The sequence below is a fragment of the Sceloporus undulatus genome, chromosome 6 (genome assembly GCF_019175285.1).
Source record: "Sceloporus undulatus isolate JIND9_A2432 ecotype Alabama chromosome 6, SceUnd_v1.1, whole genome shotgun sequence".
NCBI classification, from domain to species: Eukaryota; Metazoa; Chordata; class Lepidosauria; order Squamata; family Phrynosomatidae; genus Sceloporus; species Sceloporus undulatus.
In genome coordinates, this window is record NC_056527.1 from 9,391,559 (window position 1) to 9,410,064 (window position 18,506).

The 18,506-nt window shown below is 40.8% G+C and overlaps 1 protein-coding gene across 1 annotated transcript in view; it reads right to left on the reverse strand.

The window, feature by feature from the left end:
- XYLB (xylulokinase) overlaps window positions 1-18,506 on the reverse strand; it is a 123,851-nt gene that overhangs the window by 3,038 nt on the left and 102,307 nt on the right. The window contains exons 18-19 of the mRNA XM_042471902.1: window positions 18,184-18,271; window positions 14,948-15,042 (exon numbers count right to left, since the gene is read on the reverse strand). Coding sequence (XP_042327836.1) covers window positions 14,948-15,042; window positions 18,184-18,271 — 183 coding nt within the window. The remainder of the gene's footprint in view (window positions 1-14,947; window positions 15,043-18,183; window positions 18,272-18,506) is intronic.

Sequence of the window (18,506 nt, forward strand, 5' to 3'; positions counted from 1 at the left end):
ATCTGGAAGTCTGCATGATTCCCACCACTGTGCTTTTAAAAGGAACAGAAAATTGTTTTTTTTTTCTACCTTGATTTATCCCAGAAAAGACCTCTGTAACTATTGTAGGGCTGGAGGCTGGAAGAGATAATTGCAGTTTCTCTGGCCTGCTGTAAACCTCTACATGTTTTCAATCTGCTGGAAGTTCTGTTGAACTAGAATGCTGGGTCAAAGCTATAGGAGGCTGCTTCTGGAGCTGGATAACTCCTTAAATGTTTCAGCTACTTGATGAAGCGCTGCATCTTTTTTTTAAAAAATCTTATTTAATTTATACTCTGCATTTCTCCTGGAATCAGATTCAAGGTGGTTTATGGTAATTTAAAACAAGATTAAGTAAAAATCTACCTTTACAGAAATTTTAAAAATTAAATAACAGCATTATTTTTTTAAAAAAACGGTTAAAAATACTTAATTATAAAAAGTAAGAAATATAGCATACTAATTCACAGGCATTACTGCTACATCATTTAAATGTCAAATACCTATCTGAATAAAAAGGTATTTGCCTGCTGAAAGAAAGAGAGCAGGGAGGGAGCCAACCAGACCTCCTGTGGAAGGGAGTTCCACAGCTTGGGAGCAGCCACTGAGAAGGCTCTCGCCTGTGTCTTCACAAAATGTCCCTGTGAAGGTGATGGGACTGAGAGAAAGCTTTCCCCCACAGATCTTGAAACTCAACCTGGCTTGTATAGAGAGATCTGAACTTTCAGATAATCTGGACCCAAACCATGCAGAGTATTGAAGGTCAAAATCAGAACTTGGAACATTTTGCTCATTTCTTCAACACAGAAAAGTAGCCTGTCAAACCGAAGAATCAGACTTTAAGCCAGTAGTGATGCTTTCCATCCACCCACATAAAGCATTCAATCCCTCTCCGTATGTAGCAATACTGTGGAATGTGTAGTTCCACTGGTTGTACAGCTGAGTTTTTACAAAGCTGTTTCTAACCTAGCACCTTTTCCAGACATTTGTGGACAACCACCAGGTAGTCATGCTAGCTGGGGGTGATGGGACTAACACATCCTGAGTACATTGGGTTGGAGAAGGCTATCTTAGCTTCTAGGTGGGTAGAACAAGTGCTGAGTGTGGCCTTGAAGGCTTGAGATTGATTCCCATCTCCACTCTTTATTTGTTTGGATGCCCTCTGCTAAACTGTCCTGTTTTCCCTTGCTACTAACAACAACAACAAATGGAGACTGACAGAGCAGAGGCAATATGAGATGGATATATTTTGTACATTAAAAAAGGGTATAAAATATTTTCTGCAGCCTTATATTAGCAGCTCTTTTACAGCTATATTTTAATGATGGACTCTGACAGTTTCTATGGAGATGCTGCTAAGTTGTCACTGATAAGGATGTCTCAGTTCAGTATTCCTGCAGCATGTACCACCCTTAAAGTCACAAAGAATTTCTAGCTAGGAGTGTGACCAGGAACTGATCACCAGGATTTGGCTAACGTTTGTGTGTTGTGGGGAAATGTGTGTCCTCCCCACTTTCTTACATTCTGAAACAATGGGGCCTGGAACCCCTTTCTCACCTATTTAGTTTTGTAGTTTGTAAACTGCTATTACAGCCAAATGTAAGCACTTAAAAATAATTGGAACACAGCATCCCCAATTCCATATTAAGAAAAGCAGAATTCTGCAACCTGTATAAATTTTGCAAATTAAGCAGACTTGTTCAGTTTTGCATGATTTGCCCAGCTTCTGGCAAAGAAATAGATGGCTGCATCCAAAGGTACTGCAACACACCCTTGTTGTCAACTGCCCTCAAGTCAACTTCAGCCTCTGGTGACCCTGTGAATGAGACACCTCCAAGACTCCCTATCCTCAATGGACCTACTTCATTCCTCTTCTTTGAGTTAGTCTAGCCATCCAGTGTGTGGTCTTCCTCTCTTTCTACTGCCCTCTGTCTCTCCAAGCATTATCACCTTTTCTAGTGAGCCATGTCTTGTCATGATGTGGCCGAAGTATGACAGCCTCAATTTAGTCAACTTGGCTTCTAGGGAAAATTCAGATTCGATTTGCTCTTGTACCCATTTGTTTAGACAAACTCTTCTCCATCACCACATCTCAAATGAGTTGATTTTCTTTCTATCAGTTTTCTTCACTATCCAGCTCTCTCCCTCATAGACAGTGATGGGAAATACAGTGGCACGAACAATCCTTACTTTAGTATTCAGTTTAAACTCAAATGCTTCATCTCCTTCCAAAGCTACTTTCCAACTTCACTTGATTATAGCGTAACCATTATGCACATTATTATTCATACCTGTTCTTGACCTCTTCTCTCCTCACTTCCTTTTCCTTTTGTATCATGTACATTTGAAAGGTGTTATGGCAGATTTCATATATTCTGCTTTTTATATACTGCTTAGGTGAATCCTCATGTACCGACAGGCATTACAAAGCAAGGCAGCGGTATTTCCCCCCCTGACCTTTGTTGCGATGGGGAGGCTCACATGGGCATGGGACTCAAGAGAATGAGGGTTTATCAAATAAAAATGATGCAAGCACCTTGCTTGTAACAGGAATTGCCACCGCTTCTTCCCAGCACAGCACCTCATATTGCTTTCTTTGAATATATATGTTGGAACAAGCAAACTACCGAACAAGCACTTATGGCTGTATTAGGGGCATCAATATGTCAGGCAAAAATAGCTCTTTTATTTACTGAAATATCTATAGTCAAGCCTCACTAATTCTCACTTTGATTATCTGCAACCCTGATAAAGCCTGCTTGCTTTGTGCCAGCTGAGATTTAATAGCACAGACTCGTATTGCTAAAAGTGGCTGTGCTACAGGGATAGTAAGCTCTGTAGTCTTCTCCCAGTGTATTATTATTAATATTATTTAAAGAGGGGAAAAAAGAAGCCATAGCACCTTTATGCACAGGCATACTCTGAAGCGTTGTGGTTGAACACATTGCTCTAAATTAAAAGTGTCAGAAGAAACGAACGGCTACATTTAAGGCTACAGTGCGTTTGACTGTTTTATTGGGCTTGAATGCTTAACTTGCTAATTTGCAAAATTCAAGCATCTGCTGCAACCAGTCTCCCAGCCATTAGCATGAATAACTGATGCTTGGCTGTTGTTTTATACCCATGTGAACGTGGAGAGAAAATTAAACCTATCCTTCTTTCTTGTCTCTATTAATTTTCTAAAAAAAAAAAAAAAAACACACCTCTTGGGGTGGGGTCTGTCTTTGTTTCTGTAAGAAAAAATAAAGAATTTTTTGTACCCATTCTTAGAGTCTTAAAATATGGTATACTGCTGGAAGAGTCTCTGCAAAAGCTGGCTCTCTTTGTCCTAAAGCTGGTCCCAGTAAAGAATCAAGGCTGGACAGGATTACAGTAACAACTGTGACCTGGCCTGAAGAAATCTTAGTTGATAGATTACATAGGTTTTAATTGATTGATTGCCTTTCAATTAAATCTGCATAGTATTGCATTTGGACCAAGAGCAAAAAAGTATTCCTCCTGCTCCTTCTTTTTACATGAATTCTGTATGTAGTGCAGCATGTACAATCCAAGAAGAGGCATTCCCTCTTATTTGAGAGAAGAAGGATGCATCTTTTCAGCCACCACTTAACACATGCAGTTTTTGTAAGTGCCATATATACTTACAGTAATTATAGTTAAAATAAATCTAGGCTTACTATATATATATATTTTCTTTTAAAATTATCTACTGCCAGATCAAAGTTTTAATTTTCACTTTCTTAGGAACTGAAATATTTTGTTCAGCCAATTAAGTTAACTAATCAATCAAGTGTTAAAACTCTACTTGCCAGATTCCAACCTGAAGAGCCTTGTTTTTACCAGTGAACTGTATCAGTGCGGAGGGAGAAACTGGCAGGTCAGTTTAATTTGAGGCCATTGGCCCCATACAGACAGGCCAAAATAAAGCTGCTTTGGGTCACTTTGGAGGTATGCTGTTTAAATGATGCATGTGTCCTACGAGTCCAGAAGCCGCGCCAAAGCCATGATCCAGTCCTAAGAACTGAAGCACAACTTTAGCGCAGCTTCCAGACTCCTAGGACACATGCATCATTTAAACAGCATACCACCAAAGTGACCCAAAGCAGCTTTATTTTGGTCTGTCTATATGGGACCATTGTTACAGTTTTGGTTTTTTTGAGCACTGTATCTTAAGGCAGGGCACCTGTGGGAGTCTTGAAGACTGCATTAGCTCCCTAGGAGACATTGGAGGGCTATTCCCTCCACTGGACACACCTGTTGCAATAAACTTCAAAATAATTTCCCCCCAAAAGCCCTGCAACATCTTCTAGAGGCTGGAGGGGGCATTTTCACTATATTTATACACACCATCACTGACTAGAACTTTTATGTTTGGTTTTTAAAAAAGGTGTTTTCTGGGACTAAAATGTCTCAAGTGGACCTCAAATCATGATGAACATTTGAGAGCATTTGGGGACGTTAAAAAAAGAATTTGACCTCTAGAGACCCTAAGGGCCACATTGGCTGTGCAGTTTGCCTACCCCTGTCTTAAAGCTATCAACTGTCCATGATTTTACTGGACCAGCACTCAAAAGCTCATTCTTGCAAGTAATTATGATGAAAAAAGCCAGTAAACCTCAGAGACTGCTTAACGAAAGGTCGATCCAGACTATACTCTACAATAACAACAATTTGATACAACTTTAACTATCTTGGCTCCATCCTAGGTAATCCCTGGAATGTATAGTTTTGATGAGGTATTCTCACCTCTTAATCTCTGCTAGCGAGTTCAACTTGCTTTGCTTAAGCTAAAGCAATGCAGCTCTCTAGTAAAGAGTTCTAAATACTTCACCAAACTCCAAAACCCAGGCTTCCAAACAAAGCAGCTACAGCAGTCAGAGTGGTACCAAACTGCTATATGCAAGTGGATATACCTCACAAACTGCCATTCACCAGCACAGCTACGCAGCTTCTGTCCCTTAATTGCTTGGTCCTACTTTAACCTACCTTTATTGCTCCTCAAGTTGGTCAATGACACCTACTGTGTTAGTGGAGTGGAAGGCAAAGTCTCCAAAAAATGAAGGTAGAAAGTAATAAAAGATGAGCCAATTACATTCTGTTTGTTCCTTTGCACTATCTAAGGGTCTGAGCAGACAGGCCAGGAAAGCAGAGGCTGACCTATGTTTTCTTGGCCCCAGTGCTCATCTGAGTCGGTTCCTGGGTCAGCATGGGGATGGGTGGGTGTTCACACATCTGTCCCTGCACCAACTTGGGACCAAGGACCAACAACCAGCACACCACTCCTTACCTTGCTAGCTGTTGATACAAGTGAGAAGCCCCTGTGTCACTGTATCTGACTCAGAAAAGGGGTACCTGACTACACCCTGTTTCTGCATCAGATGCGGGAACTAGGAGGCTTCTCAGTCAGATCAAGAACCAGCAAGTTAAGGAGTGGGGGTAGGTCTGATCGGCCCAGTTTTGCAAGGAGTTTCTTAGAAACCTGGGTCAGACCAGCTCCTCTAGATCAGTGTTTGGATGGGCAGCATCAAGATAATCTAGATGATGTGAGGCCAGGGGGGAGGGAGCCAGGCCTTTTGGCCCACTCAAACAACCCATTAGTATACCTGATCTCTGTTAATTGGGAGAACTAGATGGTTTGTGCCCTATCCACCCATACAGTAGGACCACCTCTGTTTCTGTTCCAACATGCAAGATTCTTGTAAGTGTTGCCTGTTAATTCAGAGTTTCCATCTGCTGCTTCCTTCCATATCTCAAGTATTTTAGAACTAAAACTCTAGTCTAGAGAATATCTACATTAGTCTCTTGCAGAAAAAACACCCTTTCAAAAAAAAAATATTGCATCTCCATACAGAGCAACAGCTACTATATCATTGTTTAAGCTTTCATGTTCATGAAAGGACATGCCATGATACATGTATTACTCTTTAAGGTGCCACATATCTCTTTGTTCTATTAGAAATAAAAAAAAAAAATCTGAACTCTTAACACACAAACTGAAAATATAAAGTCTAATTCCTCCACATTTCTAGCAGCTGTAGTCTGTTGACCTTATTTTGGAAATCTCCTTCTCAGAGATTTCAAGAGTATATCACCTGAGGCAATTAAATAGATTTATTTTTTGTAATTGATGTCCAAAGGAAGTAAAGAACACTCAACAATGCATTAAAAAAGGCCCTTTGGAGCATAAATTCCCTGATTTTTGCTACAGCCGAACCTAATGTATCACAAGAAGCAATATTTTACAAAAAGTAATTATACAGACCACTGTGAGAAGCCCAAACCTGCTTCTTGTATCATTGCACTCAATGGTCTTTTCCATCTACAGCATCTACCCGAGGGTAAATTAGTTTCACTTGTTACCTGTCCCTAACTGCCTCTGAAGTAAGTGACAGGTAAATTACCAACAACTCTCTCCCTCATTCCCAACTGCAGTTTGGAAAATGTACTTTTCTCTTAGTCAACTGTTGCAAGCCACATGTGAGATATAATTGTAGCCATGCGCTCTTGATATTCTAACCAAAGGGTAACAGGAGAACAAAATACTGTAGCCCTGAAGATAAATAAAATAGATATTCAGTTCATAATTAATTTCTTCAGCTCCATAGCTTTTCACAGATCTGTCTGATAACATCCATGAGACCTTGCTTATTATTCAAATGCAGGACATATTGAGTACCAAGATGGACTCAACAAGAGGACAAGAATGGATTTCTCTACCTTGGGGAGTAGTGTGGGAGAGGCATAAAGATGCCCCACTCCCCCAAAGCTGGTCAGGGGATGTAGGAATATTTGGTACTGGCACTATGCAGACTGCAGCAAGAGTAGCACAATATGAGCTTTATGGCAGAAAGGGAAGTAGTTACTGGCGAAGCTCTTGTAAGGAAAAAAAGAAAACCTTACACTTTGTGACAGGTAATCCATCTTGAGTGGAGCCTAAACACCCTAAAGGCACAAAATCCTGATCTTGCATGTGAAGCAGGATCAGCCCTGGCTAATGTTTGGATATTTCCTATCCCATGATGGGAGACTTTCATGCCCTCCAACATTTTACAGATGAAAACTGGTACATATGCAGCCAAACAACATCGGAGTGTGGTAAAAAGGCTAACATTATTACTGAGGAAGAACATAAAAACTAGAGGAGGCTGCAGCAGTTTGTTTTTGCCTGAGCTTACTAAGAGGGGCAAGATTCTAGCCCCTCCTGTCCCCATCTCCCTAGTGAGTTAACTGAATGCAAACTGTTTTTGCCCTTTGAATTCAGTTTACAATAACTGAAGTAAGCTGAAGGCATACAGTAAGGGGAGAAACTGGGAGGAGGAGAGTAAAAGAAGGAAAATTCAAAAACAATTGGAAAAGCAGGATAGAGAATTAATTGGAACTGTCCCTGACAAATCAGGACAATTAGAGGAGATGGAACGTGCACCCTCAGCGATGTGTTCCTCCTCCATGTAAGAAACCAGCCGCAGTTCCTCAGTTGAAATAGAGATGATCAATCAAAAGCTTGGAACATGTACCCAGAAAAGTAGATCTGGTGTGGAAGCAGGTTAAAATAATAATAAATAATAATAAAATTTTTATTTTTATACCGCCCTTCCAAAGATCAGGGCGGTTAACAGCAGGATAAAATCAATACAATATACAATACAAATAATCAAATACATCAAAATTGTGCACAAATATAAATAAAAACAAAGTAAAAACCCCGTTAGCCAATCTTCTTGCCGACAAAGAGGAAGGGAGACCTGTTCGGACTTCAGTCGGGTTTTTAAGTCCCTTCTGAATTGAGCCAGGGAGGTGGCCGAGCGGAGCTCTGTGGGCAGCGTGTTCCAAAGGGCCGGGACGGCGATGGAATATGTCTTCCTCGTAGTAGAGGTAAGCCTAGCCCCTGGAACCCTAAGTAATTGCTGCCCAGAAGTTCTGAGGGTGCGGGGCGGAATGTACGGGGAGAGGCGGTCCTTCAGATACCCTGGGCCCAAGCCATTTAGGGCTTTATAGGTAATCACCAACACCTTATATTGTGCCCTTATATTGTAAAACACTTGCTGTAGGAATGGGCAACCTCCCATGATCCAGGGACCTCATATCTCCCCACACCCTCACCTTTAATTTAAAAATATTGAAAAATCTGTCCTATGCCAGCTGTGGAGAGGGGGAAATTACATAGTCACATTGGGCAGAGGGACTATGGACAGTCCCTGTCCCAGACCCAGGAGAGGCTTTTCCCCCAAAGTGGAAGTGATGGGGGGGGGGGGAAGGTCCTGCTCAGCCTGAAACAGGTCAGCCTCTTACAAATGGAGCAACATTGTCCCACACGGCATACTTACGAGATCTAGTATTTGGGATGGGGAGGCAAGCAGGGGTGTAAACAAAATACACTGGATTCAACAGTCTCTATTTTGTGGATTTTGCTGTTTTAATTGTTTTATAATTTTATCTTTTTAAACACTGCTTTTATTGTACGTATTTTTATTATTAAATACTTTGGGATTTTAAAAATAGAAAGCAGTGTGCAAATGCTGGAAATACTATTGGTGCCCATCCAGATGTCTGTCCATTCATCCAAATGCACATCACATTGAAAGTAAAGCAGTGTAGACAGATCATACTCATGTTTTTAATGCACATCAAGTCTGCAGTTTGTCATCCAGCAAATCAGTATGCAAAGGGATCTTGTTGCACCTTTGGGAATAATGAAAGAAAGAAGCTGGTAGTGTGAGCTTTTGTAGATTTGAGCCTACTTCCTCAGATGCATCAGGAAGATGCATCTGAAGAAGTGGGCTCAAGTCTTCAGAAAGGTTGGCAACCACCATGCTTCCTAATAAAGAAGCAAGATGATGGCAAAACCTAACTTCACAAAATTTTATTCACAAATTCAGATATACCTATCTTATATACTCATTTGGGAAATGCAAAACTACAGCATTTAAAAATGAGCTATGTATTTGCAGAACAGCAACAAAAAGTCTGCTTTGATCCCTTATGAAAAAGCAGAACATAAATAAATTATATTATTAAATTGTATTATTATTTATTAAGTGGTCTGCTGAAACAAAATCTGGGACTTTTCAAGCAGTCTGGATGTGCCCAGTATTTTGTAAATGGAGTACACTAAATGAATGTGGAAAGTGCATGAAGACTGATACAGCACTTTATTTTTTTAAGCCCATAAAAGCAGGATCCATATGCAAAATATTGCATTGCTGCTGCAAGGAGGCCTGCCAATCTGTACTCTGCACAGCCACCTCTGTTGAGAGAACTACAGAAGCTAGGTGGGGGTAAAGCCTGGCCCTGCAGAAACATTACCAATGGGAGTGATCTTTGACAGAATTTCTGTATATAACCTAAAACACTCAGTGTCACCTTCAAACGTTTTAGCTTGCCAAGACCTGGCTTGCCAGCTGTTTTCAACCAGTTGTGTGTTTGGAGAGAATCTTTGAAAAGGTCTAAGGGTTGGATACTGCCAATATTTTATCCCTCTCTATGATGAGTCTTAAATGGGTGCTGGCATCCAAACGTAGAGATTTAGTTTAGGGTTAAGGTTAGCACACTAGACTAAGTATTAGCAACAGAGAATGGGCTTCTCATAAAAATGCATGAGAAAGTCAGAAAGGTATGCAAAGTTTAAAGATCGCCCCAAACATTCTGTACAAATGGCAGCCACAGAAATAGCGAGAAGCTTGAAGCATCACACATGTTAATGCTGCTGGGCTATTTTGTAGGGCATGTGGCTTGTAAAAACACCAGTGCTGTGATTATCTTTGAGATAATCATCTCTTTTCTCATGCCTTTTGGCTTAATTAACCAACAAGCCAAGCATCTCCGGTTTTAATAGATTTCTAAACTAGTGCTGCATTTTAATGCTGTAATAATGGATTCTTACTGTCTGTTAGCATATACTTAGTGTTATAAAATCTTCCCAGTTATTTCAGTCATGCCTACTGCTTCGGATTAATCTTCCTTTTCTAAAAGAAATGTTTTCAAATCTTCTCCCTCTTTCTTTTTTATATTAAATGCAGGGAGGGGGGCAGGGGAGCCTCAATAGGTTTACTGAAATAAGACAGAAAGAACTCAATGGGCTCAGCTGGTCATTCAAATCCACCCAGGATGCATAATGAGCAGAAATTAATTACTATTAGATGGCTCTTTTAACAGCCTATTCATTTGTCCCTTGATTTGAAGACAGGATCAATTGCTTCAGGGCCAGCTCTCCTACACTACAACATCCTCATGATAAATGAGGGCATCTGCCAAGCACCCAGAGCACAAAGACAGACACCTCCATGTTAACAGTTGGATTCTGCTCTTATCTTGTAAAATTCTACACAACTGGCCTTGTTCTAAGATGGCATTGGGACAGTGGACCACAACCTTTTTTCTAGTTTATTTCCAGCCACAATTCAAAATGCTGTTTTTGATCTTTTAAAAAAACCCTATACTAGGGTGAGGGACTTGTGGTCTCCTCTCTGTTTTTAGCTAACATTCCCACCCTTCCTGACCATTAACATGTTGATTGGGGGCTAGCTGTGTCAGTCTGTTGTAGCAAAAAGAAAAAAAGAGTCTTGTGGAATTTTAAAGACTAATACAATTTATTGAGCATAAACTTTTTGTGGTCTCCTTGGTCCATCAGATGCGTGGAGTGCAGCCTCTGTTGTCATGTGTATAAATCTCTCCCAACTGAAGCTACAAGTTTTGTTATGCTTTGTCCTACAAAGGCAGTTTCTCCAAATCTAGAAATGATTCAAATGTAGGCTAAAAGTTTTTAATAGAACATTCCTCAGCCTACAACTATTTTTCTGTTTTGTTTTCTATTGTACAATAAATAGAATAAATGCAAGTTTTTTACCTACATTTATTTTTGTTCACTCTAGGATTTAAAATAAAACAGTTTGTGTAGGCAGCCTTGTAAGAAAACCTTTGTGAATGAAAAGTGGCAAGGAGTTGCATGAATATGTAAATATACATCACTTACAGCAAGATGTTTGACACTGGAAGAGAAAGTAAGGAGGCGAAAGGTCAAGCATACATTCAAATTTGACACATGTACACCTCTGTATTTATGATATCTTCATGATATAATCCACATGGATACCAGCCCTACATGAAAAACGCACACTTGTTCCATATCGAATAGAATTCAGAGACATGGCCATGTTATTCTAGAAAATCAGTATGCAGAGATCTTGCAGAACCTTTGAAACTAACTGTGAAGAAAACCTTGCAGCATAAAGCTTTCATAGACATGGTCTACTTCCTCAGATACATCTGACTATAAAGTCTACAAAAGCTTATGCTACAATTGCTTCTACACAATTAGTCTCAACGGTGCTACAAGATCCCTTTGCATACTTGTTCCATATGTATGCAAAAGAATATATGTGCTCGTTACATGATATTTGTACCATCAAGTGGAATCTTACACATGTCAGTGAGATACCATGAACTAGAGCATGCCTAAAACAGAGCACTGGCAAGGTCTGCCTCCCATCTGCTACAGTGACAGCAAGATCTACAACAGAAAAGGGACTTAATTGCTTCTTGCAATTAAGTGTTGTCCAGATTTGGTAGTTCAGCAGACCTTACAATATAAAGCAGACAGTGTTCCAGTATTGGAAATTTGGGACCACTTTTTATCAGGATAGGTAGACTGTGGATTCTGGTGCTGGTATCCTTCACTTGAACTGCCCATATATTGACCTGTGGCTCTCATGGCACACAGAGAGTGATACCTCTGAAATGAGCTGGAGTCCACAAGACTTTACATCAAAGTAAATGTTTTTAGTTTTTACTATACCATAGGATTTTGCTACAACAAACTAACAACACAGCTACACTTCAACATTCTATAGTTCTCACTTGGGTCCAGGGCTTCAGAACAGGAGTCTTGACAAAGATTATTCATCACAAAAAGAATGTTTTGTATCATTTGATACCATCTTGAAGGCAACACTTTCAGTAGAATCAGTTTGCCCATTCAGTTCATAACCACCAACTGTTGAGTAATCATCTGATTTACATGTAAATGTGAATGATATGCCACAGAATGAACATACACAGAATTAATCCTCTCTTGAGTTGTGAAGGGTTCTGTCCATGTATGTGTGGGTTATAAAAAGCTGCACTTGCATTTCTTTACATGGCAAAGATACAAGTTTCATAGACTCTAAAAATATGATGTAGGGTTGTGATCATGATAACTTCACTAGGGGTTAGCCAGGTTGCTTTACAAAGAATTTCCCAGGAATACAGCTCTTAACCTCAGGTTGACTTTGAAATTTATAAAAAGAACCATCACTTAAGTGAAAGCTGCTAAACTAGATAGAACAAAATCAGATGGACAGGGAGATGCAGCCCTGTTAAAAACAGAACCAAACTGACTCATCAGATTATGAACTACTCCTGCACTTTTCATGGTAATGCAGTGTATTACTGACAGGCCCTCTGGCTTTTGCAGCCATGAAGCTAATGGAGGAAGCCATCATGTCTATAAGGAACATTTTTATAGATTTTTTAAATGGGAAATCAGCCACATTAATTTTAGAAGGCCCAGGTCTGGGGACACCAAAGTCAACAGACAGGACATAAAATAAAATGGGAACAGGGGGTACATGTTTGGGTTGACATTTTAAATATTAGCCTTATGCTTAGCCTCCCACCTTCCACTCTGTTACTTATAGTAAGAGGCTATTGTATTTTGGACATATCTTGATTTGGCATGAGTCACTGGAAAAGATTATAATTCTCAATCAGATCAAAGGCAGAAGAGAAAGAGGAGGACTACATTACAAATGGATTGACTCAGTCAAAAAAGTCATGGCCTGGATTTGCTAGACCTAGCCAAGGATATTGTTGGCCTGAGTTCTTGGAAATCTCTCCTTCACTGGATCACCAAATGTTGAAGACAACATGATTGCATATAAAGAAAAAAATGGTTCTAGGAGGGGGAGTCCAAGACCACATGGGATCCCCATCCAGGAATGCATGTTGGCAGCATGATTCCCATCCCAGGTCCAGATGGTATCTATCCAAGAATTCCTACAGAACTCTAATGTATTGATCTAAAAACATATATATTAACATGTCTTTAAGATGATTCTCTGTGCCAGAGATCTGGAAAATGGTCATGAGTGTTTAAAAAGGGGATCCAGGGAGGAGTCCAGTGATTTACAGGCTTTAGAATATGTTATTCAAATTAAAATTATAAAGTACATATAAGGAAATGTCTTGCTTAAGCATTTTTATTCACTTTCAGTAAGACTTGTTGTTAACAGATATTTGATAATTTTATCTTCAAGGTAATCTGACTAAATGTTAAAGAATTTTTTGAGTGTATCAACAGACACTTAATGGAGTAATACAGTAGATGTTGCTTAGTGGAATTTTCAAAAGGCATTTGATAAAGTTCCTCACCACAGATTTCTATGCAAACCTAGCAAATTGCTCTAATCCTTACTTCACAATGGTCCAAGCGTTGATGCCTGGCATTTGTTGCCTCCCAAAATGGCTATGTTCAGTGTCGTAACGGCACTGCCAATCAGAGTGCACTGGGATCACAATCCTTTGACTAAATCACTGTGTGCAGAAGAAAGGGAGACCATCACAGTTCTTGTGCTTTTCTTCTTTCCTTCCCTACACCAAACATCATAGAAGAGCTAGTATGGAGTAAAGCTCCACAGTGTGCTTATCTGAAACCCTTGAAGAGACCAACCACATAAATCTGATCCAGTGCATAGGATAGTGAACAATTTTTAATCCCATCCACAATTCTTTGCCAGTGCAATGCCATCTACATGGCATAATTACTTTTGTTGTCATTGCTATTGGCTGTCACTACAGTGCATGTTAAAATTCCCAGTAGGAGCTGGATAGCCCTCAGGGGATTAATAAACAACTCTAAACCCGTGACATCTCCACACTCTCAGATAATCCCACCTAAGAAAGCTTCTACCAGTGGCAATATGGCTCTAATTGACAAATGCAATAAAACAAGTTGGACATTGCAGCATCAAGAAAAGTAAATGCACATCTGGGAACTGGTAAGTCATATATGAAGTTCTAAGGCTTTATCCTAACACAATGGCCTTTCAGCTTACGTAGTTGAGAATCACAGCACCTCTCAGAAGCTCATCACACACACACACACCCATGAGAGGGGTAAGTAATGACTGATTATAACTATAACAAAAGCTTGCCCAACACTACAAGCCTCTCCCTCCAATGCACAGGCACAGGGGACATGAGAGTTTGAGTTCTGTACTACAGACTCAGTTCATGCAACAGGCCCTGCCTGTTCTATGAAATGGGAGGATGGTAACTGTATAGCACAGCAAGCCTTTGCAGAGCAGAGGAGTTCATCAGTAGTCTGACTGATTGATTGAAGCAGTGGCTTCCAAGAGATGGGTGTGGCTCTCTACTCATCCTCCCGTGAGGCATTTGGTTTTATGGAGAGAGAATTTATCCCTAAGCGACATACAACAGACTTAATCTAGTTTAGCAGTTCCCACAAAACCTGGAAATTTCGAGACAGATATTCAACTTGTGGCCAAAATTGAATCACGTAGACTTGAAAACAATTGGCTGAATAAGACATATTTGCAATGTATCTAAAAGGAGTGATTTGCACAAAATGAAAGCTGTTGTTTCATCAACTTTAATTATCACCCACTCTATTTTCAAACTAAAAGATGTCAAAACTGGGGAGCATCCAATGGAAACCGCAGAAGAACCAAGAGACACATTGCAAGATGTTCACAATGTGGGAGAAAAGACCAATGGATTAAGGCCTAAAAGCCTTAAGAGGACACATAAATCAAAACACATTAGGGGTTTCTACCAATAAATAACCCCATTTTGAACATCTTGAAACAATTTTTAAAGTGGAAAAAAAGGGAAAGGATGAGCCAGCCAGTAAAAGTGACTAAAGACACCTCACCTGAGCCACGCCAGCTGTGGGAGTAGCAACTAATTTGGGCCCTGGTGCTAATTTCACGACATCAGTCAAGGACACGCTTGTCTCTGCGACGAGTCCTGCAATGAGGATCACAGACCTGATCAATGAGCAGAAACAAGATGAGGGATGTGCCTGGACTCCTTGGCAAATTAATACATTGCATTGATCTTCCTTGGTCAGGTCAGCATTCAGAGTGAAGGATAACGGGTAAAGATCTTACATTCCAATGCACTTGGGCTTGGGCAAAGAGGGGTCTCAGAGATCGAGTTTACATCAGTCATTCAATTTGTCCCATGGAGGGCAAAGCTAGCCACAGAGTTGCAAGTTCAACAGTATCAGTAATCATTGAGGAAAGCCAATAAGGCAGGAAAGAGATGGGAAAATATGGGGAAGTAATACATTCAAGGACAAAGCATGATTTTTAAAAAACAGGGCAGATGTAAAAGGAAAACACTTGAGCAAAGTGGGGAGTGGAAGGAATGACAGAGAAATTTCATCTCAGTCTTTCCAATCAATCATCCAGTATTTTTACTATCTATCTATTCCAGAGGATTCACCATAATAGAACTAATTCAATTCCATTACTTGACACAATACTAGCAAAGTAATTTGTTGCATTTGTCATTGCTTTTTTTCATTACAGCTTGTTATTCTTTTTTAAAAAAAACACTTCAGCGTTGATATGCCAATGGCACAAAACTTGAAAAATTCCTCTCAAAATGTCTCCAAATATGACCCTTAAAGGTAACTTTTTTAAAGTAACTAAAAAATGCTCCTTATTATACAGCTCAAACAACTTCATCCCATTCATTACATTACTTTTGAAATACAACTTCATTAAGCCAGGCCCACTCTCCAAAAGCCTTGTTAATTCACTAAAGGCAATTATTTGCAGGGCTGCTGAAAGTAAGTTCAGGTCATGATGTTTAAAAAAAATCAGGCCTGGTTCTTATTTTAGCAAGAATTTTTATTACAGAAAACACATGTATGTAAAGGTAGCCTTTAGTCAGTATCTTTAAAACTGACAAAATTATTCTGGCAGAATTTTTTGAATTTAAGAGCTGCTTCTGATGAAGTGGATTCTAGTCCATGGACCTGCATCACAATTATTTTGTACTCTTTAAGTTACCAAGAAGGCTTTTTGTCTGCGTAAACCTGTACCTATACTACTGGACATTTGAGATGGGGAAAAAGAAACAGCACTCTCTCCCATAAGGAAGTTGCTTACCACTGACAACTTTGTTGCTGTATAAAGGCTGCCACCCGACTCACCAGGCAGGCAATGTTGCCGCCGGGGGCCTGGCGCCAGGGAGGTCTGGCGCGCCCCAGCATGCTTTGCTGGGGTGCGCTGGCCTCCAATTGGCCGGCCGAGTGGGGAAAAGGAGGGACTTCCGCCTCCTGAGTGATGCTCTAGGAGGCGGATAGTCCCTCTCTATGGTCACCCCAGTCCTCCAGGGCAGCCGATTGGCTGGCTGCTCCTGGGGGCGGGGTGACTCCCCTCTCGGCCCCCACCTTTGGAATAGGCCTATATATAGGCCATGCGGCATCCTGCTCGGTGCCATTTCTGCTTGGATCTCCCACCCGCCCTCCCTAGGATGCGTGGTTTGCTGTCACAACTTTTGGGGCGGCAGCAGAGGTTCTGGATCGGGTAGGCATGGTCTAGAAGGTTGCATAGCACTGTATCAGGAGTCCCTATGGGACACAGGAGCGATGAGGGCATACGTTGTGGTCATTGTGGGGGCCATAACGTGACACCGCTTCCCAGTGACTAGGGACTTCAGTTAAATGCAATCTGCGGGTTGCATGAATACGAGAGGGCATTAATCTAGCCCCTAGCTCATCCTGATGCCTTGCTTTATATGACATGCCATTTATCCTACAACAGCGGGTTGTAAGATGATCCAGAACTCATGCTTTTGGCCAACTCTACCTTTTGCTGATGCTTGCATTAATAAAGTTGTGGCCTTTCCTCCACATGTGGCTTTGCGTTTTATTGTGGCGACGCCCTCACAGGCAAACCTCACATACTTTCAAATGGTTTGAACTATAGAAATCTAGAATTGTGTCACCTATGAAGAGGGAAAATACACTGTTCTAGAAAAATCCATGAGCTCTACCTGGTTCTCAGAACATTGGGGCTATCATTTCTCAATATGATTACTATATAAATAGGGCATGATGCTTTCCTTCTACAATGAACTTTTCCAGCCCATAATACATTTTCAATCAGTCCCTCAACTGGGGACAAGATCTGAAATAAACAGAAGAAGAAAAACAGGAGGAGAGCAGCACTAAAAGAGGAGGAGGAGACATTTCTGTCAAGCTCTGAGGTGGCTGTGAAGCGGGAGAGGATAATATCTCTTGTCCTGACACAAAACACTCTAGTGGTTCTTAACTTTTCAACCTTCAGATGTTTTAGACTCAACTTCCAGAATTCTTGACCCCTGGCCATGCTGGTGGGGCTTCTGGGAGATGATGGAAGCAAATGAGCTGCTTGCCACCCAGGCTATGGTAGTTCTAGTGTAGGTGGCCCCTCCTGTCGGTTCAGGGTTATTTATGAACTATCTTGCCCCAAGATAAGGAAAGAAAAACAAGAAAAGCCATACAGAAATGATATTAGAAAGGGTTCATGAAGAAAAGATCTATCAGTGGGTATTAGCCATCGTGGCCAAACAGAACAGTCCAGTGTGATGTCAAAGGCTTTCATGGCTGGCATGCAGATTTTTGTGGGTTTTTCAGACTATGTGGCCATGTTCTAGAAGAGTTTATCCCTGACGTTTCTGAAGATGCCAGCCACAGATGCCGGTGAAACGTCAGGAACAAACTCTTCTAGAACATGGCCATACAGCCTGAAAAACCCACAAAAAACTAAGAACAGTCCAGGTTCAGAAGCAGTATGCCAATAAACCATGAGTTGCCAAGGCATGAGCATCAGGAAAGGGCTACTGCCTTGTGGGCTCTCCAGAAACAGCTGCGAGAAAGAGGAGGCTAAATAAGATAGGCTCTGAAGTCCAACTTGGCAGGGTTGTTCTTACACAGTCATGTAGACAACCTAATTGAAAAGAGTGTTATTGTGGGGAGGAGAGAGGCAAGAGCACAAATGCAAACCACAGACTGGCTTGTGACTAGCATGGAAATCAGTTAGTGTTTCAACCCCATGACAAGTGTACTCTGCTGCATGTGTTCATGTGGCTTAAAGGGCTCTTTGGTTGACTTACCATGGATTGCTCTGTAAGCAGATCCTAAACAGGCTGAATTAGCAGTGTCAATAGTGTAGACCGGAGCACTGAAAACATCAGACAAGACCTGAGAAGCATAGAAAGCATCTGTTACAACCAGACTGTGGGAAACAGGGAATAGCCAGTTTTGTTTTCCTCAGCAAGCCAAACAAATGTATGCCAGAAGAGAAGGCCTTATACTGGCACTCAGGTTTCGAAAAGCAGCCACTAGTGTGCCTGGGTTGGGAATGGAAAGAATATTCTGTGCTATTTGTATCCTAGATGAAAAAAGGGGTTCAAAACCCTCAGGAAACCTAGTCAGT